The 24454-nt window shown below is 39.9% G+C and overlaps 1 protein-coding gene across 2 annotated transcripts in view; it reads right to left on the bottom strand.

The window, feature by feature from the left end:
- Positions 1-24454, bottom strand: part of SUMF1 (sulfatase modifying factor 1) — a 97360-nt gene that overhangs the window by 21856 nt on the left and 51050 nt on the right. For both annotated transcript variants that reach the window (XM_028101768.2, XM_088027519.1), the window contains one exon: positions 23175-23288. In XM_028101768.2, the coding sequence (XP_027957569.1) occupies positions 23175-23288 (114 nt within the window). The remainder of the gene's footprint in view (positions 1-23174; positions 23289-24454) is intronic.

Below are 24454 nucleotides of genomic sequence, written 5' to 3'. Positions count from 1 at the left end.
CAGAAGAGACCCAAAACCAGGGGGAAAAGAAAGGGAAAGGGGAAAAAAAAAAAAAAGAATATGATCAGGCTGGTGAATAGATCAGAGCCACACTCTAGATTTTGGTCATATTTTGATCTGTTAGAAGAAAGTGCCTCCCAAAATTTTAAAGAAAGAAAAACTTATATATGTACAAAAATAAGGGTAAATATGATGAAGGGATGGCATATGACTTTAAAGATGAAAATTATAAAAGATTTTATAAAAGGAATTGATAAGAAGTTGGTTGAAAAAAGAAAGAAGAGTAATTTTAAAAATCAAAAAAAAAGTGGGGGGAGAGAATGTGATCAGGCAGGAGAGTAGAACAAAGCCATACACTAGAGATTTAGGGTATATTTTGGTCTGTTAGAAGAAACTGTATCCCAAAATTTTAAAGAGAGAAAACCTTATATATATACAAAAAATAAGGTTAACTACAATGTAGGGATAGAATATGACTCTAAAAATGAAAATTAAAAAAGATTTTTAAAAAAGGAATTGATAAGATGTTGGTTGAAAAAGGGAAAAAGAAAAATTCAAAAAAATAGAAAAAGAAAAAAATAAAGAAAATTTAAAAAATTAACTTTGAAAGACTAAAGAATCATGGGGGAAAAAGCCATAAATTCTTTGTGCTGTATTCCCCTAGTGCTGGAGTTCTGCAGTTCTCATTGATCAGTAAACTTGGTCTTGGCTGGCTGTTCTTGCTGATCTTCTGGGGGAGGAGTCTGTTGCAGTGGTTTTCCAATGTCTTTGCCCGAGGTGGAATTGCACTGCCCTTGTCAGGGGCCTACATTTTATATAGATATATAATATAAAAACATATATATAAAACTGTGATGAATAAAACATCAGAGTCTACTGGTGTTATTTTACCAGTTCCAGTGAAGTACAGAAAACTTATCTCCTTTTATATCCCTTTAGGCTCCCCTGTTTATAATGTAATTGTAGAAAATACTTCCTCTAAATACATTTAGAAACACATCAAACAGTGTTATAATTTCTGCTTCAACCATCAAACAAAATTTTACAAAATTGAGAGATAACACTTAAAAAATATCATGTCATTTCCTCTGGCCTTCACTGGGGTCTCTGATGAGAAATCTGCTGTCATTCATATTGGTTTTTTCACTATAGCTAAGGTGTTCTTTTCTCTGCCTTCTCTTAAGGTCTTGTCCTTTATTTTCAGAAGTTTAATTATGATGTCTTGGTATGGATTTCAATGGGACAGTCCTGTATCAGGTTCACTTATCCTCTCGAAGCTATAGGTTTAAGTCTTTCTCCAAAACTGGGAGGTGGTCAGCCATTACTCCTTTGAGTATCCCGTCAGCCCCACCCTATTTCTCTCCTCCTCCAGGGCTCCCAGAACACAAATGTAAGATCTTTTGTTATGGTCACATGGGTCCCTGAGGTTCTATTCATTCATTCATTTTCTATTTTTTCGTCTGTTGTTCAGATGGGATTGTTTCCTTTGTTCTAGTTTCCAGTTCACTGACTTGGTGTTGTTGTTCAGTCCCTTCCATTCTACTTTTGAGCCCATTCCCCAAGCTTTTATTTTGGTTATGCTGTTTTTCAGCTCTAAAAGTTGTATTTGGTTCTCATATATATCTCCTATTTTTTTTCTGAAACCTTCCATCTTTTTTTTCATTTGTTTCAAACATGTTCATAATTGCTCACTGGAGAATCTTTATCATGGCTGCATTAAAATCCAGGGTGGATAATTCTAACATCTCTGTCATCTCAGTGTTATTTAGCATCCATTGTTCCTTTCATTTTGTTTGGTAACTTCCTGGTTCTTGGTAGAATAAGTGATTATTCAATTGAAACCTGAATACATTTTTAGTATGTTTCAAAAGACTCGGATCTCATTTAACTATCCTGTTTTAGCTGGCTTTCTGTGACCCTCGCTGGCAGGGGAAGGGAAGGAGCCATCTTCTTACTGCCAGGTGGAAGTAGAAATCCAGGTTCCCTGCTCGGCTTTCATGGACACCTCAGGAGGGACTCTTGTTACTTGCCACTGCATCGAAGTGAGGGCTCTGGCTCCCCACATGGTCTCCACTACACCCCAGTGAAAGGCCAGGCGCAGTATTTTACCTTCTCTGATACCACCCTGGCAGGGGTGTTATGGCATCTCAAACACAGCCTCATGAGGGTGCAAATCTAGGCTCCCTGCTTGGCCTTTGCTGGCTTGGATGAGGACACAGCTTTTTCTGTGGTGTTTGGATGAAGCACAGTGGTTACTGACTAAAAGTTTTCTGTATGACTAGACTATCCCTTTTCGATTTGCTCCATTAGCTGAAGAAAGCAGGCTTTTCTTGGGACTTTGTCTATATTGGTTGGCACTTGTAGGTTGGTAGCTTCTTCAGCTCTAAGTCTGGGATATATGGGTCAAAAAGAAAATCGATGTAACTCACCATCATTTCATTCCTAAGGTCCCAAGGTCTGCAGCTACTCTTCCTTGTTTTCACCTCTCTTATATATCTTTTATATGTAGTATCCAGAGTTTTAGTTTTAGTTTCCTGTATTCAGCAGGAGGAACAGGGAAATGTACGTCTACTCCACTTGCCCAGAACCAGAAGAAAAATCTTCATCTTCATTTTAAAGGACAGTTTTGCTGGACACAGAATTCTTAGTTAATGGCTTGTTTCAGCACTTTGGATATATCAGTCCACCATCTTCTGGCTTCCATTGTTTCTGATGAGAAATCAGCCATTAATCGTATTATTGTTGCCCACTTGTGATAAGATGTTTTTCTGTGTCTCTCAATAGTGTGACTATGAATTTTCTAGGTGTATTCTTTTTGTTTATCCTATTTGAAGTTATTTGAACTTTTTGGATCTCTATAGATAATTTTCATCAAATTTGGTATTTAAATAATTTCTTCAAAAATGTTTTGTCCCTTGGGGCGCCTGGGTGACTCAACTGGTTAAGCGTCCGATTCTTGATCTCAGCTCAGGTTTTAATCTCAGGGTAGTGAGTTCAAGCCCCACACTGGGCCACACACTGGGCTTGGAGCCTACTTAAAAAAAAAAAGTTTTGTCCCTTTTTCTCCCTCCTCTCCATCTGGGACTCCTATTATACATGCGTTAGAACTATGTTGGAACAGAATGCTCTATTGATTTGTTTCCAGTCTTTCTCCCTCCTCTGTTATTTGGCTTGGAAAATTTCTCTTGATTTACCTTCAAGTTCACTGATTCCTTCTTCTATTTCTAATCGGTTCAGTTAATCTAGGGAAATCTTATTTCAGTTATTATAGTTTTCACTTCTAGAAATTTCACTTGACCCTTTATCATTTCCATTTGTCTACTCCGATTCTCTGTTGACACATATTTCCTGCTATTTCTTTGAATACGTTTTCTTTTAATTCTTTAAATATAATAGCTGCTTTGAAGTCTTTGTTAAATCCAACATGTGGACCTACTCAGAGTCAGTTTCTATTTAACTAATCTTTTTCCTTAATATGGGTCACACTTTATTGTTAATTTGCATGTTTATTACTTTTTAGGTGTAAAGTAGACATTTAGATTATTTGCTCATGCATGCACACAAGCTAGTTGCTCTACATCTGAATGAACCATGACAGGCAAGCATTAATAGATGCTAAAGCTGATTTATGGGTACATTCTCTCTGCTCTTACTTATTATCATTTCCATAACAAAATCCTACAAAAATAACATATATTCATATATGCTAACATACACATAGACTCCATTTATAAAGGGAGTAATTAAAGAACTATTAATGTTGCCTGAGGAGGAAAGAAGGGCTTGGGACACCAAGATGGAAGTTGTGTGCTTTTTGAAATCCACATTCACAAACTACCTATTCATTTTTTAATGAAAAAAAAATTTACTACAATAAAAATTAAAATGATCTGGCATGTATTGGTTCCGTTTCACTGACACTCAGGGATAACACTGATTATGAAAGCCAAAAAGCACCTTTTATTTTGCATTCACCATCTCCTCATTATAATCAATTCTTACTACTACATAGCACAATACATTTTCAAAGCAGGAAGTAAAAGTTAGCCTCCGAACATGACAATAAAAAAAAAAATTAAAAAAAAAAAAAAAGCCTCCAAAAAAGGCTTAACCACCTTATCACAGACTCTCCTTTTTACAACCATCATCCTTTTAGGAACCAAATGAGTTAGGTAGCACTCCAGTGGTATGCTAGCTGACTGTTAGCCTTTCAACCACTGTCAGAGTGTGGGCAGGTCTGGAAAGACTATTCAGTTTAAAACTAACAAGCCTATTCTTTTAACACTAAAGGGAACCAGAGCTGAGCAGAAAAGTTGGGAGCAGTGGATTTACTCCTGGCTGGCAAAATCTAGGTTGTTTGAAATCAGAAAACACTTCTGAGATCAGCTAGTTCAGAAGCTCCCCACCTGAGCTCTTTGGAACTGAGAAAATAGAAATGGGATCTCTTGCACTTAGTCAAGATTTTGAAAAGACTTTTTAAAGACCTCATTAAATTATCAATGAAAAAACTGGTCTGGATAACCCAAACAGGTATTTTTTAAGGACCCATCTCCTTCTGGTCTTACCAGCACTATCAACATTATTTCCCATCATCACCCCCCAGGACAATGAGGTTCCTATGTCCCCTGAAATGACACAAGATTCTTTTTGCCTAATATGCCAGTCCCCACTATCCATTTCACTTCTATTTATCTTGTAAGATCCACCTCAAGTATTATCTGTTAATGAAGAGCATGAGCTCTGCAGTCAGACAAGCTGCCTGGGTCCAAGTCACAGCTCCGACCTTGACTGTGAGACTAGCCTAGGTCTAGTAAAGTAACCCTTCTACAGCCCAGGTTCTTTCCCAGCAAAATGGAGATGATAGAGATGATAACAGTATTTATTTCATTCGATTGATGTGGGGATTAAATAAGATAATGCATAAAAGGGACTTAGCAAGTAATAAATAATAAATGTGCAGTTTCTGTTGTTACTATTATACAGTATTAGTTCATAACTAACTCAGGTTTCCCAAAAGTACCCATAAACTTAATAATACAGGTGGCATGTAATTTCTAAAATTCCAAAATCAAAGAGATCACTTGACCCAATTTTTCAAAGGCCAAACCCCCAAAGGGAGTCCAAGTTTTAATAAAATAGCTGACATGTTAATAATCCTGTAGAAGGAAGACAGATTATCCTATTTTAAAATGAAATTCACACAGCTAGTCAGTGCGTGCAGGAAGTTGTCACCACAGCATTAGACTTAGCAGAACATGAGTATTTTCAATGGTAAAACCAACACAAAAACATTCTGGGAGGCCACAGAAAGAGTGGAGTGAACCTCACCTTTAAAATTGGCTTTTGAAAATGTGATTTGCGGCTGTAATACTTTCTCTCCCCCTGCCTCGTCCAAATGATACAACAAAGCCCTGAGAAGAAAACTGAAATTCATTATTTTCGATTTGACAATGGCAGCTAGCCTGTATTTAATAGCATTCCTGAGAAGACCCAGCAACCCCGTAAATATCTTAAAGTGCTTTAAATACTGTTTTTGTCTGCAGATTAAATCCTGATTCAAACCAACCAATGATAATGATAGCTTTGAAAAAGCAGTGGACATCCAGTGAAGGAATGAATCAGAAAAGGCCATACGTTTCTGCTCCTCACCGAATCTCCTCCATTTCACCACACTCATGCTCATGCTAGACTCCTCAGGAGTAATTCTGGATTCCGAGCTCTCCCTAACCCCCACCCCCAGTTGATCTGATTAGCTCTATCTCCAAAGCAGATCTCTAATTGATGGTAGCTATCATCTTAATGGTAACCACCCTGGTGCCAACCTCCATTTCTCGCCTGGACCACTACAATGGCCTCCTAATGGGTCTTGCAGTTTCCTACATGGTATCTAATTAGAGCACAATAATATTGGTAGAAGAGGTAAAAGACTATGCTATGGTGAAAGAAACTAGACCAAAAAAAAAGGAGTATGTACTTTATGGTCCCATTCATCTAAAACTCTAAAAAATACAAACTAATATACAGTGACAGAAAGCAGAAAATTGCTTGGGTATGGGAGGCAGAAAGGGGCAGGCTGAAGGGATTACCAAGGCACACAAGGAAACTTTTGGGTGATGGATATGTTTACTATCTAGACCGGAGATTTCATGGGTATGTGTGTATATACTTTTGGATCTCTGTGTGTGTACATATACACATACACACTAATGTATAAACTTATCAACTAGTGCACTTTAGTTTTATGCAATTTATGTCAATTAGACTACAGTAAAGCTGTTCTTTAAAAATAAAAACAAACAAAATTATATTCTTAATAAAATATAAAGTGTGGGATTTCTTCAAATAATCCAGAGGAGGAGGGGAGCAAGGATTAGTGGGTGGAAATACAGATGAAACAATATTAGACATGAATTGACAATTATTAAAACCAGGTACACTAAGGACATGGGGGTATCATATACTATTCTCTTGACTTTTGCATATTTGAAATTTTCTATAATAAAAACAATTTTTAAGTTAAAGGAGAGAGAATCATAAACCAGGATCAACTAAAAGAAGAAAAATACTACGCCTTCCAGAGCCCTAAACTGCTAGGAGTCCAAGACCTCCTTAGAAGTTTAAGTGCAGGGGAATGTGGAGTTTAAAAGAACAGATTTTATTCTCTACTCTCTAAACCTGACAAGTGGGCACGTTCCTTTGAGAGCTAAATCCTCCTCTCCCTGGTTGTCTAAAAGCCTGGCTCTCTTGCACACTTGACTTCTAGTTGAACCTTCACACTGTCAGTTCGCACAGGCTCCCACAGATATGGTTCCAGCAGCCTGAAGTTGAGGATAAAAGACAAATCATCCAGCCACCCATCTGAAGGACCTCATGCATGCTAAAGCAGCACCCTGATAAACAAGCAAGTACCTGCCGCAACAGACAGCTCAGAAACAAACACGAGCAGCATGTTTATCTGCTTTTTCCTGAAGCCTTCGCTCATGTTATCTTCTCAAAGGAGTCTCAATCACCTCAACCAATTTTTAAAGAGAGGAACTCTCAGCCGACATTAGGTTAGAGCATGCTAACTCACCATCTCATTTGAGCCTCAGAGGAGGCTTGGGAAGCAGCAAGTACCTTTATCCCCATTTTAAACATGAGAAATACTGAAACTCAGAGAGATGAAATACATGGAGCGCCCATGGCCCCACAGCCAGCAAGTGACAGGGCCAGGAGTCAAGGTCCGTCCCACCTCTGTGCCTGCCCAGCTTGACTGTCCTCCAAGCTCAATAGCAACTCTGCCCGAAATGCATGTATGAAGAAAAGTCAAATCCCACTAATTCACTTTTTTTACCCAATGTCAAACATGTCAAAGGATTTTAAGAGTAGGTAGATGAAACCATTACTTCAAATAAAGCTTTTTCAGTTAGGTATAATTTCTTTATCCCCTAGCACAACTACCTATGAAGAAGGGACTGCAATTAGCTTTATTTAGACATTGCATGAAGAGAGGAAAGTCATCATGTCCAAAGAAAGGTCAAAGAAAGAAAACGGGATCAGATTGGAAAGAACAGCACATTAAATACAAAAAACAAATTAACAACCCCCACGACATTTTGTCTGTCAAACCAGCATGCCCTGGGTGGTGACTGGCCTGTTAGTGAAATGAATGAAAACAGCCATTTCTTCCATGCTACTCATTTCACCCATGCTAGGTTAAAATGGAAGAGAATTTTCAAAACTGTACTAAATTTGCTCACTTTGTGGTGATTTCTCCATTTTCCAGTAAAAAAATGTCACTTCATAGCCCAAGGTCTACAGTAACAATTCTTGCTTCTGGGGTAATGCATAAAATCAGATATTTAAAACACTGATTCTAGGTATAGCAGCTTATAATAGCAACTAGTACTTAACTGAGCACATATTATAAGCAGGTATTGCTTTTAATGTTTGTAATATTTAAAATGATCTTCTGATACAGGTTTGATTATTGGTAAGGCAACCATATAATTTATTGTCCAGGTAAAGATAATTTGGGGAACAAAAGGAAAAAGCTATTAACAATTGTGCCAGGCACAGCCACAAACCACAAATGTTTAGACACGCAATCATTAGCCTCATTTTACAAATGGAGACGTAAGGTGCAGAAAGGTTAAACAGCGTCACAAATCTAGTAAGCCAGGGTTCAAGCCCAAGTCGTCTGGCTCTAGGCTCATACTCAACTGCTCTGCCGTGTGCCCCTGGTGAGCTGACACAGTAGCAGATTTTTTAAAAAATAAATCATTCCACTGTTCAGTTTGAAGCACACAAACGTCTCGGTATTTCACAAGTTCACTGCACGAAAACAACTAAAACCTAAGGAGAACAATGAGTGTGGAGTTCATATTTTTAAAAAATAAAAACGTTCATTCGTTGTTAGGTATGCAGCTGAAACATGTCCCTTGTTAGATGTGCTCTCTTAATCACTTCTCTCAGCATAGAATATCTGCTTATTTCACTCAGGAATAAATCCACATTTAAAGCAGCAACACCTACCACTTGGACATGCATACTTAGATTGATACCACAGATGCCTTCAGTGGTTTCACTGGCTCAAACCGCACTGGGTTTGGGGGTCTTAACCTTATACCATAGAAGCAACTGTGCCATTTCATAGACCTGCTGTGTAAAAATCTCACCTTCCCTTGTGTATTGCTGGAATGGTTTTCAAAAACTTCCAAGGAAAAATCATGTCCCAGAAATATGGTGGTAAGTAGGGAGTTCAATAGTTTCATTACTAAAAAAAACTATAGGCACCATAAAACCTCACTCAATGAGCCACAACATCAGGCAGATATGTAGAAAGTGTTTGTGTGACTATACAAGACCGCTTGCAGACATACTTTTTAAGGTAACATGATACTGGTGTGTTTCACGTCATCCCTTTTCTCAAATTCCTCATTGACACCACTGTCTTCTTACACTTACAGTTCTTCCTGCATCTTCCCTCGGACAACTGCAAGGTTTGCTTCAAAGCTCCAGTGTCTCTGTCAGATGGCACTTCACCACACAGGCTGAAAGATCATGCCCTCCCTCCACCCACCATCACTATCTCTCCTCTTACCTCGTACATCCCTTTCTTTCCAGCTGTGATATAATAAAAAAGAAACATTTGGTCCTTGTCCCTGGTTCCTGGCAGATGGCTCCTAAAGCCCTTGGAATGTCCTAAGTGATGACTGTCTTTCTTTTGTAAGATAATGAGATGTTTCATTAGGGACAGGGATTGGGTGTGTAGCTACCTTCAGGAGGGAGCCTGGTTGCCAGAAAGACCAAGCCATTAGAGGGCTTGAAACTTTCAGGCCCATCCTTGACCTCCAGGGAGGGGAGGGGGGCTGGACTTTGGGTTCAATCACCAATGGCCAATGATTTGATCAAACATGCTTAATTAAACATCTGTAAAAAACCTCTAAACAACAGGGTTCAGAGAGCTACCAAGTTGAACAATCGGAGGTGCTGGGAAGTTGGAATTGTTGTAGTAAATTACCCAGCCTGAAGGGGAGATTGGGAGAACCCCCAAGTCTGTAATCTGCTGGGCAGAAGTGTGCCTAGTGCGGTGATCTCATTTGGAGCCGGCATCTGAAATGAGAGCAGCCTTGTGGGACTGAGCCCTTAATCTGTGGTGTCTGACACTAACTCTGGAAAGAAAAAGTGCTGGGCTTACGACACATTACAAGCAGGAAGTATCAGTGAGAAAACTGCAGAGATCCCACAGGATGAGCCATGGCAGGAGGCATCACCAAGGAGCCAACACTGGCGAGGAAGGCAGGAGAACCAGCGTCTAGTCCTGGTTCTGTCACTTCACTCGTGGCTTGAGTGTCCTCCCTTGTGAAATTCAGGTGCTGCACTAGAAACCCTACGAAGTCCTTTCTTTACCTCCATTCAGCACAAGCTGGTGGATACATCCCCAGATCCTTCCACCTTAAGGTTTCTCCATCCCAAATCACTTTGCTTCCTCCAGGGATCCTTTCCACTAATTCTTGCCAAGATGAGAGGTAAGCAACACAACTGTCTTTCAGGTGCCTTATTCAAGGACCTGAACTTTTTTTTTTTAATTGTTATGAAATACACATAACATAAAACTTACCATTTCATCCATTGTTTTTAACATTTTATTTATTTATTTTGATGGCAAAAGAGAGAGACACAGCGAGAGAGGGAACACAGGCAGGAGGAGTAGGAGAGGGAGAAGCAGGCTTCCCGCGGAGCAGGGAGCCAGACGCGGGGCTCGATCCCAGGACCCTGGGGCCATGACCTGAGCCGAAGGCAGACACTTAACAACTGAGCCACCCAGGAGCCCCCATTTCATCCATTTTTAAGTACAAGTTGATCCTTCAACAACATGGTTTTGAACTGCACAAATCCACTCATAGGTGGATTTTTTTTTCAATAAATACACTGTAGTCCTGTAAATGTATTTTCTCTTACTGATTAACATTGTCTTTTCTCTAGCTTACTTTATTGTAAAAATACAGTATACAATACATATAATATACAAAATGTGTGTTAATTGACTGTTTATGTTATTGGTGAGGCTTTCAGTCAGTAGCAGGCTATCAATAGTTCCCTCATGGAAGAGCCAAAAGTTGTATGTGCATATTTGATTATGCAGGGTGTCAGTGCCCCTAACCCTCCATTGTTCAAGCATCAACTACATATAGTTTGGTGGCATTAAGTACAATCAAACTGTTGTGCAACCATCACCACCGTCCAAATCCAGCACTCTTTTCAGCTTGCAAAACTGAAACTCAACCCATTAAACACTAAGTCCCCGGTCTCCCTTGGCAACCACAAGCGCTAAATGCACAACCACCATTCTTTCTGTCTCTATGAATCTGACTGTTCTACGTACCTCATTTAAGCAGACTCGTACAATACTTATCTTTTTGTGACTGGCTTATTTCACTTAGCATAATGTCTTCAAGGTTCATCCATGTGATAGCCTGTGTCAGAATTTTCTTCCCTTTTATGGCCAAATAATATTTCATTGCATGTTTGTACCATATTTCCATTAACCATTCATCCATCGGGGACACTTAGGTTGGTTCCACCTTTTGGCTATGGGGTAAATAATGCTGCTGTGAAAATGGGTGTACAAATATCTCTTCAAGACCCCTGCTCTCAATTCTCTGGGGAATATATCCCAAAGTGGAACTGCTGGATCATTTAGTTCTATTTTCAATATTTTGAGGAAACCTATGTTGTTTTCCAAAGCAAGTCCCAGCAATAGTTGGAGCTGAGTTCCAATTTCTCCACATCCTTACCACCACTTATTTTGTTTTTTAAACAGTAGCCATCCTAGTGGGTATGAGGTGGCCAAAGGCCTCAATTCTTAGAGCCACTCTATCCAACTTCCTGGCAGGAAGCACAGAGAGAGAGAGAAAGAGAAAAGAGCAGCAAGGTACTAGGAAAATGGTTACTACTCTGACCTATTAATGGTAGGTATTTATGAGCTGTTGAAAAGGCACGGACTACGGTAATTATGGAAATAAATGGTAGTTTTTAACACCATTGTTAAAGACCATGAAATATCTATAATGAAAACCAGTCAACATAAGTATAGAAGAGGCAACTATTAAGAGAAAGTAAGTAGCCCACTGAAACTCTGCAACAAAGAATTAACTTTCTCATCTGCTCTATGGAATATGCAGATGGTTCTGTAATTTCAGAAGGCTTAATATGCTAATAGAACATTCATGGTCTATCCAATGGATTAGTTCTAAAGTACACGTCATCCTAAACAATGCAGGGTATATAGTGGTATCATCCCCAAGGAAAGTAACTTCTGGGCCAACTAGCCAAACCACCAACATCACAGAGTACAGACTACATTTGCTGAAAGGTTTGCTCCACACTCAACCACTTCCATCTCTCATAATAATGGTATAAAACTGTTCAGTACTACTTACAGAGTCAGACAGGGGCCCTAAGCACTGCTTGAAGTGAGAAAAATAAAGTGTAGCCCTCCTAAGGATTTCATTTATCACACTCTCTTACTCTCACAACTTTCTGTATTCTTCAGTGACAACTCATTAGCAAGTTACAAAGAGAGTATAAGCAATTAGCTTGAGCCAAGTGGTATTTATAGATAAACATTATTTTCAAAGAATACTTGAAGACTTCCATGATTTTATTTTCAACATCTAGAAAGTAGACAAATGGTAAGGGCCCAATTCCATAAGTTCTGTTGCCTCATTAGAAGCAGTGTGTACTTCCTTTAGTGGGTATAAACTAGAGACTGTCCACAGAAAGAAGCATTATTTATAACTGCACAGTACCAGATGGCTTATCTCCTTATCACATTCCTAAAAAGGTCCAGAACAAATGTCTTCCATGGATCTGATTTCAGAGTAAGGTATCAGTTCATAGCTTGGTAACTTACTGAAATTAAATTGTCATTACACATGAAACATAGTGGTCATAATTAGATTTGTCAAGTGCTTACTATATACCACCCACTACATTAAAATTTTTCTTTGCGTTATCTTACTAAAACCTCTCAGTAACTCCACAAGGGGTGCTACTATTTCCTTAACCAATGAGGAAGCTGAGTGAGAGTTTAAGTGACTTAATGTAGCAGGCTGAGCTAGGAAAACAGGTCCAACTCCAAAAATGCATGCTTTCAACCATCATTTATATACTTCTTCCATACATACAATTAAGTACATACACATGTGTACATAATTAGGTGAGTTTGCTTGATTCTTTAACATCTGCAAGCTCCATGAGGGCAAGGGAATTGTGTCTGCTGGATTCCCCAGAACCCAACATTTGAGTCTGGCTTTGAGTGTGCTACCAATAAATTTTCCTGAATGAATAAAAGTATATACTTTTATAGAAATCACACATGTGGATATGTATATGCCTATATTATAAATGTGTCTACATATCCACATGAAAAAAATTCCCAGAATAACCTGGCAGAAAAGATGACTTAACTGTTCTATTTTTCTCTTCTCAATAACATGGTTTTATTTCCAGATCCTTAGGGAAAGAACAAATGAGTCACACGATGGCATAGGGAGTCATGAAAGGTAAGGCTATAGAAATGGGAAACGACACTATATTACTCTTACAATTAATTAACAAGTCAAATGTTAGGTACAAAAGCTTATTTGCCGAATCAGTAATTTTTAAAAATAATTTAGTGGAAATAACAGATTAGGAAGGTAAGGACAGAAAGTTGATTTTAAAATCTCAAGATGGAAGGAACGAGAGGCATAATTCCCTGCCTCTCCCTTGCTTTTGGAAGAAGCCACTGCATGACACAGCAATTCACATCTCCTAAATTATCTTCCATATTTATAACACTTCCTGAAATTCCTGACTTAATGTAGGCAGTTTGTGACAAAATACTACAAGGAAGTAAGTAGCCTTTCATGTTTTGTTTTTCAAATAACATCTGGAGTCCAGAAAACACTGTACAAGTCTCAAGATCACAAGACCTGGGATTTAATCCTGATTCTGAAAATCAAATTCAAAATCGGGACAAAGTCAACACCTCTCTCCACTCTATGAATTATCATAAGAAACGAGTCTAAGACCACATGCCTCCTTTTGCACAAGCAGGAATATTTTGAGGATACGAGCAGTAAAGGGAGAGAGACTAAGAGAGAGAAAGCACTTTGAGGTGGGGGGAGCACCTCTATACATGTAAAGAATAAGCACTTTAACTTGACTCCTCACAAAAGCACTAGGCAGCCTGGGGTAAAATCAGGGTGATCACACCTGGTTGTCAGTCTGAGGTTTATCTCTTCTTTTGGAACCCAAAACACACTTTAATAATCTAGAAAGCTAATGTGGGGAAGGACTTGAGCAACTGTCTTCAAGTTGACAGAGACCCCACTTTTTCTTTCCAAACAAGTGGTAATGATTCCACCTATGACTGAGAAGTACCATGGGAAAATGGTTTATGAATACGGACTGTTGTGTGTCAAAAACTATAAAGACAAGAATTATTCTCTGTGTTGGGAAATACACATGTTAAATTAGCTTTTGGTGACTGCCAAGCATGATAAGATAGAGATCTTGACTGAAAATGTTAATCGTAAGTTAGGGGCTAAGATTCTGGGGAGAGTATCGGGAGAGTTATTATAAAACCAAGAATAAAACTGCCCAGCGGAGCCTAAATATGCAGAAGATGGGATGAGAAGCCCACAGAGTGGCAGACAAAACACCATGCATGGTTGAGAGGGGCTGGTCCTGAGGAGGCAGTGTCTAAGCTTCTGGCTGTCAATTCATACCGCAGAGCACACTGAGACAGGAGATTAAAACCTCTGCAAATGGCCCATTATGTAGGCCTACTTCCACCTAGAATTTCACGAGTACCCCTCCTCTGGACAGAAAGGCTGCTTAGACCTGGTCTTTAGATTTTGGACCCAAATAAATAAGGGAGCGTCTGCAAGCGCTACCATGCTCCTTTCTTCTTGGCCCTTTCCAGGTAAGTGGTCTTACACTAAGAAGGACACAGAAGTACACAGAGGCACATGGAAAGAATAAACAACCTTTGAGAGGAAGCCAGAAACCTGGGTTTTGGTTCTGACTTCCCAAAGGTCAATGGGGCAAAAACTTGCTATTACCATAGAAGTAAGGGACAATAATTAGGGATTTTGAAATTCAAACTCTCTGTAGGCAAGAACTATGATGTTTATGCCTGCCCCTAGCACACAGCACATGTTCATTAAATGTGTATTAAATAAATGAAAGAAAACAAACAATCTGGTCCAATGAAAAACAGAAGGAAGTGCTGAAGGGGAAAGGATTTTCAAAAAGGAAATGTTCTAACTGAGAGGTACCTGGAAAATAATAAGTGGCTCTAGAGTAATCACTATGTGGCAGGCGCGGTGCTACCTGCTCTAACCTCTTTTTAATCCTCAGAACAACCCAGGTCCTTAAATGTGATTGTTACTCCCATTTTATAGATGAGGAAACAGAATCGAAGGATGTCATGCTCTTCCCACAAGTCCCCCATGCCACCAAGTGGCAGAACTACGATGTGGACTTAGGTCTGGATCATTTTTATTTTATTTATTTATTTTTAAAGATTTTATTTATTTATTTGACAGAGAGAGACACACAGAGAGAGAGAACACAAGCAGGGGGAGTGGGGGAGGGAGAAGCAGGCTTCCCGCTGAGCAGGGAGCCCAACGCAGGGCTTGATCCCAGGACCTTGGGATCATGACCTGAGCCGAAGGCAGATGCTTAACGACTGAGTTACCCAGGCGCCCCAGGTCTGGATTATTTTTAAACCAGTCCTCTTAACCATGTTACTGCCCGCTGCTTCATCCGCCATTGTCTACTCTCCAAGCCAGCACCGGACACCAGGGCAGTGGCCCAAATTTATTATGCCCTAGGAATCGCTTGCTACATCCTTAGCAAAATGTATAGATGAAGCAATAAGCCAGACAAGGGTGAGATGACTCACCTAAGGCCCCACGACATTTTCAAGTTCAATCTCGGAAACCCAGGTTACTGACCTCTGCTTTCATCATGTTAACAATGGTTCTGCTACTCCGTGCGGCAGGAAGACCCTGACTGAGGATGGCAAATAATCACAGTAGCAAACTCTTCACTCTTTTCATTTAACACTGCTGTTATAACCCTAATCCATTAGGCTGACCTTCTGCCATCCCAATCTTAGAGCACATGGCTTTTCCTTCCCAGGAGTGCTACACACTGTGAAAAAGACAGCTCATCAAAGCCCTTTTACTGAGCATACCAAGCTAAGAAAGACAATTTACAAGTCATTCTCCAAAGCCCCTAGCTGGTTAGGTAAGAGAAATTCTTTAAACAGTTCTAATGCTCCCATAAGGATGGGAAAAATACACCTAGCAAAACTAAAAAACAAGCACACACGGACACAGGCACGTGTGCACGCGCACACACACACACACACACACACACACACACACACACACCTCACTATATTTACTTTCACTCTGAGCACAGAAGGGGCATGACGCTTCAGGACTGAAGGGTGAGCGTGGGGCAGCTGCAGCTCAGGGTCCCAGTAGTGGGGCACTTACTTCAAGAAAATGGAAGCAGCAGAGAAAGAAGAGACAAAACTCCTTCTCTGCTTACCATGAATTCCTCAAAGAGCTGCACCCTGTCTTTCCTGTGTTCGGATGTCGAGGTCCTAGCATAGTGACCTCACCGACTGCTGCTGTCTCTTCCAAGGGCACCTCCTCAGAAAAGCCCGCCCACCTCCAACCAGCAGAGAACAGAGGCTCCCACTTCTACCACATCAGCAACAATTCTTATCATAGTGCCTCCTGATGAATCTGGTCACTTCTAGGTTGGGTAACCTCTAGGCTTCTTAACAACCAGGCCTGTCTCATGTATCTTTTCATCCCCAAGACAGCTCTGGGACACAGTAAGTGCGTAGTAAATGCGGGCTGAGCCCCCCGTTCACAGTGTATCAATGACAAAAACACAGCCACATCTGTCGATTATAAGAAGCTGGAAGGGAAAGCTACTATCACAAATGACAGTGCTGGCAGTCACAGTGATTGACACAGGCTGTCTCTCAAGGCCGAAACCCATCAAAAACTGAACTTGATTGAGAGAAGAGATAGGCTTTGCATGAAGTTTCAAAACACAGCTATAAATATAGAGAAAATTCAAAATGGTTTTCCTTCAAACTAAAGAAAGTTACGTAAAAAACAGCTGTATGGCAACAACATCTGGGGAGAAAAAGCCTAACATCAATATATATGGGGGGAAAGGGGGAAGTTTTATTTGAATACAAACTTTCTAGGGGCCAACAGGGAGATGCTGTTCTTCCCATTGCTGCGGCACTGCTCATAGTAAGAGTAGGAGGCCTCTCGCCTCAATAATAGGGTGAGAGTAGTAATAATGATTAAAACTAAAGCTGCCATGTATTATAGGCTTACTATTTGCAAATACTGTGCTGGGCGATACAAACATTCTCTCCGTCCCTCACGATTCTCTGAAGTAAGACTCATCATCCTCACTTAAGAAAGAAGCAAACCGAGTCCCAGAGAAGTTAAGTGACTTGCCCAGTGATATACATGGCTAAGCCTTAACTGTAGCAACAAAATTCAAACCCAGTTCCATTGGATTCCACCGACTCAACTCTTAACTGCTGACATAATCTGAGCTCTGATGAGAGAGAATGATGAAAAAGGACTGCCCCAGTATGATTAGCATGGATCGGGAAACATCTAGAATGCTGAGTATGGTTCTGGGTGCCCATTTAGAAAAAGGGACCCTTCCCCCCACCCCAACTCATGTTATTCAGAGGAATGTAACCCAGGTTGCCTTGGATTGGAAACCAAGTTATTCAAGGTGCACATGAAGGTTGGGGATGCTTATCTAGAAAGAGAAAGATGGAGAGGCACAGGCTGTGACTATCTTCAGGTATCTGGAAAGCTTTCATGTACAAGACAGAGGGAAAATGTGTTCTGTGTTCTTACCAAGTGCAGATGAACTGAAGCTGCAGGAGAGAATAGTTTGGTTAGCCAGCAGAACCTCCTAACAACGAGAACATCTGAAAACACGACAAGTTGCCACAGGTGCTAGAGAGGCTGTCCACAGCCTGTGAGGGGTATCAAAGAAGGGATTCCTGCAGAGGTAGAGGCTGGAGGTGTTCACTTCCCACCTTTAAGAGCCACTGATCCTCCAAACAGAGAGAGGAGGCCATAATACATTTGAGTGTCCTGCTCTATTTGCTCAGGAAGAGTCAATAGTAACATGAGGCTGTAAAGGTAATTTTATTGTAAAGTAGAAACAGTGTTTTTACAATCTTCCAAATAGCAACTAGAATTAGCATTCACTCTTTTCAAGCAAAAAGCAAGTGTTTAGACAACATGCTTGAAAATGTAGTTACAGGATCTAAATATCTTAGCCATATACATTCAAGCTTATTTCTATTTCTCAACAGTTTCGTTGTTGTCATTGGATATCAACCTTGCTCCAGAACCACAAAGAAAAGTGGCAGTGGATAAACATAAGCTTTTCCTCCAGAATGATTTCCATCTTCCACTTGGGAGAAAAAGATAAAATTCTTTTCCTAAACATAGTCCCAAGACGGTGATACTTTGATCACCTTGCTTTCCTCTTGGCACATACTAAATACAATGTAAACCATATTAATTTATCATCAAGTTTAACTCAACTTCATTAACACTTTAATGCTTTTTTCATTTTTAACACTAGGTTACTTCTCCTTCAAACTGATTTCTGGAAGATACCCCTGAAACATCCTCATTAAGAATATGTGAATGAAGTCCTTAGAGGAGATAAAAATCCTCAGTCAGGTCCTCCTAGCACAACCTGGGTACCCAGTGACTGCTTGCTGCACTGATTTGGCTGTTATGGGGGCAGTCACTGGGGGTGGCAGGCTCAACTAAGAACAATGATGTGCTATTGACCGGATTTTTACCAGGCTGAAACAAGGACAATCACACGCCACTGGCAGAGCAGGACTAGGAGGAGACAGGCTAAGCAGGAGTCTAACATCTTTGCTACACAAAATTCATTCATTCATGCAGTGGCAGGAAGCCAGAGGAGGGGTTACTGGGGAAAGGAGCAATCAAGTGTGGAGTTTAAAGGACAGACAAAAGTAATGTAAGTCCAAGTCTCAAGGGCCATCATCCAATCGAAAAGGAGTACTTGAGCAGGACTGACCCGTTTGGCATCTGCCTGTACATTGTACGTGTGATTCTCAGGTCAGAGGGAAGGCATGTGCCATGTGTGATGGGCAAGGGCTCAGAGTGTCATTCAAAACCAGCCGAGTACAAACTCTGCAGACAAGGAGGGCTTACAGCCTCCCTGGGCAATTCTATACGGTAACAAAGCAGCCTTGCAAAACAGAACACAGTTCCAAAACTGTCTAGAGCTATACAATCTAATTGAACCACCAAATTCCACACTGACAAAAACAAAACAAAACTCAATCTCTGGCTAATAGAATTTGGTAAGCAGCCAGGATTCATTCAAAGAAGGAATACTTTTTGGAAAATTTATTCCCACCAGCCTTGAATGAACCATGAAGCATGAGCAAGTTTTTCATTGTAAGGATGACGACTATGTGATATGCCAACCAAAGGTAAGAACAGTGGGAATATCAAGCACTCATTATTTATAAATACCACTTTCTTTCCTTCTGCTTCCCAAAGCCAACATTCCTCATCAATTCTGCTTCACAGAACCATATAGTAGCCCAATTAGGTAGCTAAAACATAAGTTACACAAAAATAGTAAACAATAATATTTTGAAGGTATAAAATATTTTCACATGCAACATCATCAAATTTAATTTTACAAATACAATTATTACCAATTTGTAGATAAGAAAAGTTAAGATATTCTAAGTTTAGAGAGATTCCTTTAATATTAAGTGGCAGACCTATAATCCAAGTTACTTTGACTAATTCCAAGACCAGAGTTCTTTCCCTTAGAAAAAAAGCTGCCCCAGTAAAACCATATACCTCAGAGTTAGAGTGGGAAAGATCACACCAACCTTTCCCATTATCAGTAAGCAAGTCAGCATGGTATGTGGGTAGTGAGAGTGAGTATGCAGGTGTTGGAAGTTAGGGTGCTACAGAAACTCTACACATTCTTTTACTGAAAGCACTATATACTGCCACAGATTAATAGGGGATTTGGGGTGAAGTAACTGAAGAGGAAAAAAATACTGACCTTTTTTTTTAAAAAAAATTGGTTAAAAGAAATGGTAGCAGCAATGGTCACACTCTGGATTGTGTCTGTGTGGAAAAGGGTGATGCCATCTTAAGCAGCTACAGAAGACACACACACACACACACACACACACACACACACACACACACACACACACACGTATCCTCCCCATAACCTCCTACCAGCTAAGAGTAAACCAACCCGCACTTCATATGGTCAAATACCTCAGCTTCTCTCAGGACTGTGTGTAGAAAGCACACAAGATTTTTCTAACACCTGCTTTTGCCATGAATGACTGCCCAATAAAATAAGCACTAATGATTAACTTTTGCTCCCTGGAAGTCACTGAATAAGAAAAAGATATTCCCTGACTAGCCTTTGCATACAGAGCCCTGACTTTTCTTAATCTACCTCAAAGAAGCTTTAAAATGATTTGCCATTATGAGTTAGTCTAGGAGCTAACAGATATGCATGACACTGAAGAGGTCAGTTCCTGAGTCGAAATGTTTACTAATCACATGGATATTTTGGTTCAAAACCCTCCCTGAAAATCTCTTGTTTCCAACTAGCCTTTGCTTTTGAAACACCTGAAAGATGAATAGTGGTCAAACTCCCTCAATTCTAGGTATCTGGAACTGGCTTTGTTATAGGACCAACTATTATGCACCACATTCTTTGCCCAGCACTGGAGATACACAAACCATTAGGGAAAGAGGGCAAGTAAGTTAAGAATTCAGCAAGAAACAGGAGTTTTTAACCAAACCAGGTGAGAACTACTGTAGCTGTGAGGAAGTGCAGGGCTCAAATTCCAGAGCAAAGGGAAGCCCAGAGGTGTGAGCCTTTCCATCCTAACTTAGTTTCACCTAGGGGTCTGTTGATTCACAACGGCGGCAGCTGAGAAGCTGAGCAGAACTTTCAATAGACTCATGGCCTAAGGAAACAAAAAAACTGGATTTCAGGGCCCTTCAAGGAAGAAGTGCCAGAGTAAAACCCCTGACTTTTGGTTGGCATCCTGAAGAACTATAGCCCTCACAGGGACTGAAGCTCAGCTTCAAAACATCCTAATTCCTGACTGGAGTAAGCTCATCTGAAATAGAAGCTTCCAGAGGTAAAGATGAATCCTCTCTAGAGAAAGATCACACTATCCAGACCCCCAATAATATCTACAATCTTTCACATACACTGTGTGGTACTCATTCAAACATAGCCAGGCATGTGAGGAAACAAGATGTGACCCAAAACCAAGAACAACAACAGAAGCAGGTCAACGGGGTAGCCAGATACCAGAGTTATCAGATGCAGACTTTAACATACAATGACTAAAACCCGCAGTGTGATAGCGTTATCCATTGACCAGAAGAGCTTAAATTAAAAATTTTAACAATACTCAGTGTGAACTTGAAGAAGAGTTTCTGTCCTTTTTCTCTGGTTAAGAGAAATAGAGTAAATACAGTAAACTGTTATATGTTAAATCTAAATGGTAGGTATCTATTATACTATTTTCTGTACTTTTCTGAATTTTTGTTAAATTTTATAATTCAACATTTAAAGAAGAAGTAGAAGTTCTGGCTAGAAAGACATCAGCAAGGATTACACTATGTTAGCCTTCAGAAGTTGTGTTCAAGAGTCTGTACTTTGTTCTTTAGACACCAAGAAGCTACTGAAGGGTTTTAAATGGAGGAGTGACAGCATCAGACTTGTTCTCTGCAGAGGTCATTGTGGTTGCACAGGGCAGAAAGAGGGAAGAAGGGGCCAGCTGGGAGGCTGGCGCCGTCCCGTGGATGGGAGATGCCAGTCGCACTAGAAATGTAGGTAGTTGTAAAGATTTGAATGATGGAGTCTGAGTTTTGTAGGAAGTTGGGATTTAGTTCTCCAAACAGACAAATTTTATCCCAGTCAAATCAGGAAGCAAACAAGGCCAGTGTGACACAGAGAGATCTAAAATGAGAACAATTTATAAAGTAAGGACAACATCTAAGATAGAGCCTGGGACTGGGGAAAAGAAGAAAAATGTGAATTTTTCTGTAAATCCTTAGAAGAAACACAAGCAGTTCTAAGAGGGAAAGCTAATAAGCACTCAGCTTGACAACAGATGGTCAGATAGATACATTCACAACTTGCCAGAATTCTGAAGCCTTGTGCACCCCCTTCCAAACATGCAGATGCTTTTATCTGACGGGGGGAGAAGAAAATTCTATTCCTGATTCTGACAGTAAATGCCAAGTCACATTTTGCCAGTAGAGAATGGCATCTCCCAACCACAAACCTACCAAGAACTTCACAACCTTATTCTCATTTTGGAGAGAAGAGTTGTCTCTGACCGCTACTTCTACTAGCCCTGCCAGAAAGTATGAGGGAAATGAGGGGGGAATGACAGTTTCTGAAGAACTCAGCTTTTTCATCTGCACCCAAGAAAGTAGGTTTGTATCTCCAGATTATTCATGAGCAGCCCACGTGTTATTCTGTGAAGAAAAATCAAGCATATCAAACAAATTTATCCTCATATTCTGAAAAATGGCCTGAGGCACAGAGTCTGATAATTTCTTCAATTACTCGAGCTGCTTAACCCTCCATTGAGAAGAGATCGAAGAATTAATTTTCTTTACCATGACTCTTTGTGCCTCTTCCAAAGGTTAAAGATTAAAATTGTGTATATTAAGTTCCCAGTCTAGCTAGTTTGGGTATAAATATATATTCTTGGGTCTGACTTGTCTAGCTTGTTAGAGATAGGATTTTTAAACAGTTCTTTCCCCCCAATCTGTTCACCCAAAAAAAATATTCAGACACGTTCTTTTTAAAGGAAGTACTTCCCACCTACATGCCCATGTACAGTCTCAATTTCTGTATATTCTGATGGCAGAGCTTGGTTTTAGGGGCAGAGTAGAATACTAGTTGTATTCAACATTCTTCCTATACCAGAGTAAGTAAAACTTAGATAAACATGGTTGTCTTAATTCCCAAGGTATAGGATGCGTTGAACTGACATACTGCAGAGTTCGGGAAATAATCACTAAATGACTCAACTTCCTGACTCAACATTCACCAGAAAATACCCTTTCTCGTTTTCTCTAAATGATGCCCCTGAATCAAAATTTCAGCCAATCAAAACTCAGGCATTAGCTGCATGATAAATACCATCTAGCAAATCTCACTGGTTATTAACTAAAAACATTAATGAATTTTGCATATTTAGGTATCTCACTCTGATCAAATTTGTGATACTGAATATAATTTCTAAAGTTATAGACAGATTCCCTCAAATAATTATCACCACTGCAATCCAGCAGCATATAAAACGCTCATAGACATTTCTGCACAATGCTTTAAGCTTGAAATAAGAGACATGTGCTTAATATTAATATCCCTTTGGGGGAAATTCCAAGATGAATTTCAAGAGCATACAAATACTCCCCAGAAACACATGAAATTCTTGCCACAGCCTGCCTAGGGGATGGATGTAACCTTCTCATGATACATAGTCTGAGAATGATACTCACTGGGTTAAGCGTTTTTTCAACAGAATGGTGAACGGTCCACCAGTCTGAAGTCCATTCCCACGCGTTCCCTACTATATTGTATAAGCCATAACCATTGGGAGGAAAGGCGTCAACCTAAAAATTAAAAAAAGGGAAAATGCTGTCAAACTACTCAAAGTTTAGAAAAGATCTTTGCTGCAGAAATGCACTAAAAGAGCTATAACTTCAAAGTATGAATATTGATTTTCATCCCGACAGTCAAAATGCAATTTGGCCAATGTAAAAACCAAGAAAGAGACATTTTTCGGCTTTGAGTCCTCAAGGGGAGTTTAGAAACCTAAGGAGAGTTTGTATTACATGGTAGGAGAGCCAACAAAACTATTCCAAATAGAGAGACTAATAATGACCATAAGTTGAATCTGTATCTGATGGGGGGGAGGGGGACAGATGATATTTCAACCCTCAAAAGCATTACAGAAACATAATATTAGACCCAGTGTTAAGGCTTGTCATCAGAACTAAGGTATGTGGCCAGTGTCTTTTAGCACTGAAAGCTGCTAAGCCACTTCTGTCCTCTCTACCAGCCCACTCCAACTCACTGTCTTATCTTTAAGCCTAAGACTTTATCATCAAAACACTGAGGGGACTTGTTTTTCTAAAGAAAATGTGAATTCATTATCAAGCATATTTGTAAGAGAAGGTTTGCAGTCAGTCTCCAGAACCTGGAAGTATGAGGCCAACTGTACAGGTTCACCAGCAAGCACTTATATCACATTTCAAAGGCAGGTCAGACAGTCTGCCACGTAATACTGTCACAGACACAGAGCCAAAGTATAAAGCTTTTTTAAGAAGGAGGGAGGGGAGAGGGACAAGAAAAAAAACTTTAATTGAGCAACAGTAAGTACAGACAATTATGCTATTGTGTATGTTCAGCTTAAAATTTTTTCCCAACATTTTTCCAATGGCAGTTCTCAAACATAGGCAAAAATTTCATTTAAAAAAATCAAGTTACCTAAAAATCTTTTTTTAAGATTTTATTTATTTGAAAGAGAAAACACAAGCAGGGGGAGGGGCAAAAGGAGGGGGAGGAGCATACACCCTGCTGAGCAGGGAGCCTGAAGGGGCTCAATCCCAGGACCAGAGGGAGATGAAGACCTGAGTCGAAGGCAGACTTTTAACCCACTAAGCCACCGTGGCGCCTCTTAAAAATCTTTTTGTAAAAAATAAAATAAGATATAAAAATAAAAATACTTTTGTAAATTCATGTTTTTCCCATACTAATAAAGTAGGACTAAAGAAAT

This window comes from Eumetopias jubatus, unplaced genomic scaffold (genome assembly GCF_037043125.1).
Source record: "Eumetopias jubatus isolate StellerSeaLion01/CBP00866 unplaced genomic scaffold, mEumJub1_p1.0 scaffold_1, whole genome shotgun sequence".
In the NCBI taxonomy this organism is placed as follows: Eukaryota; Metazoa; Chordata; class Mammalia; order Carnivora; family Otariidae; genus Eumetopias; species Eumetopias jubatus.
Note: the sequence above shows the minus strand (reverse complement) of the source record. Positions and strands in the feature narration are given on the sequence as shown.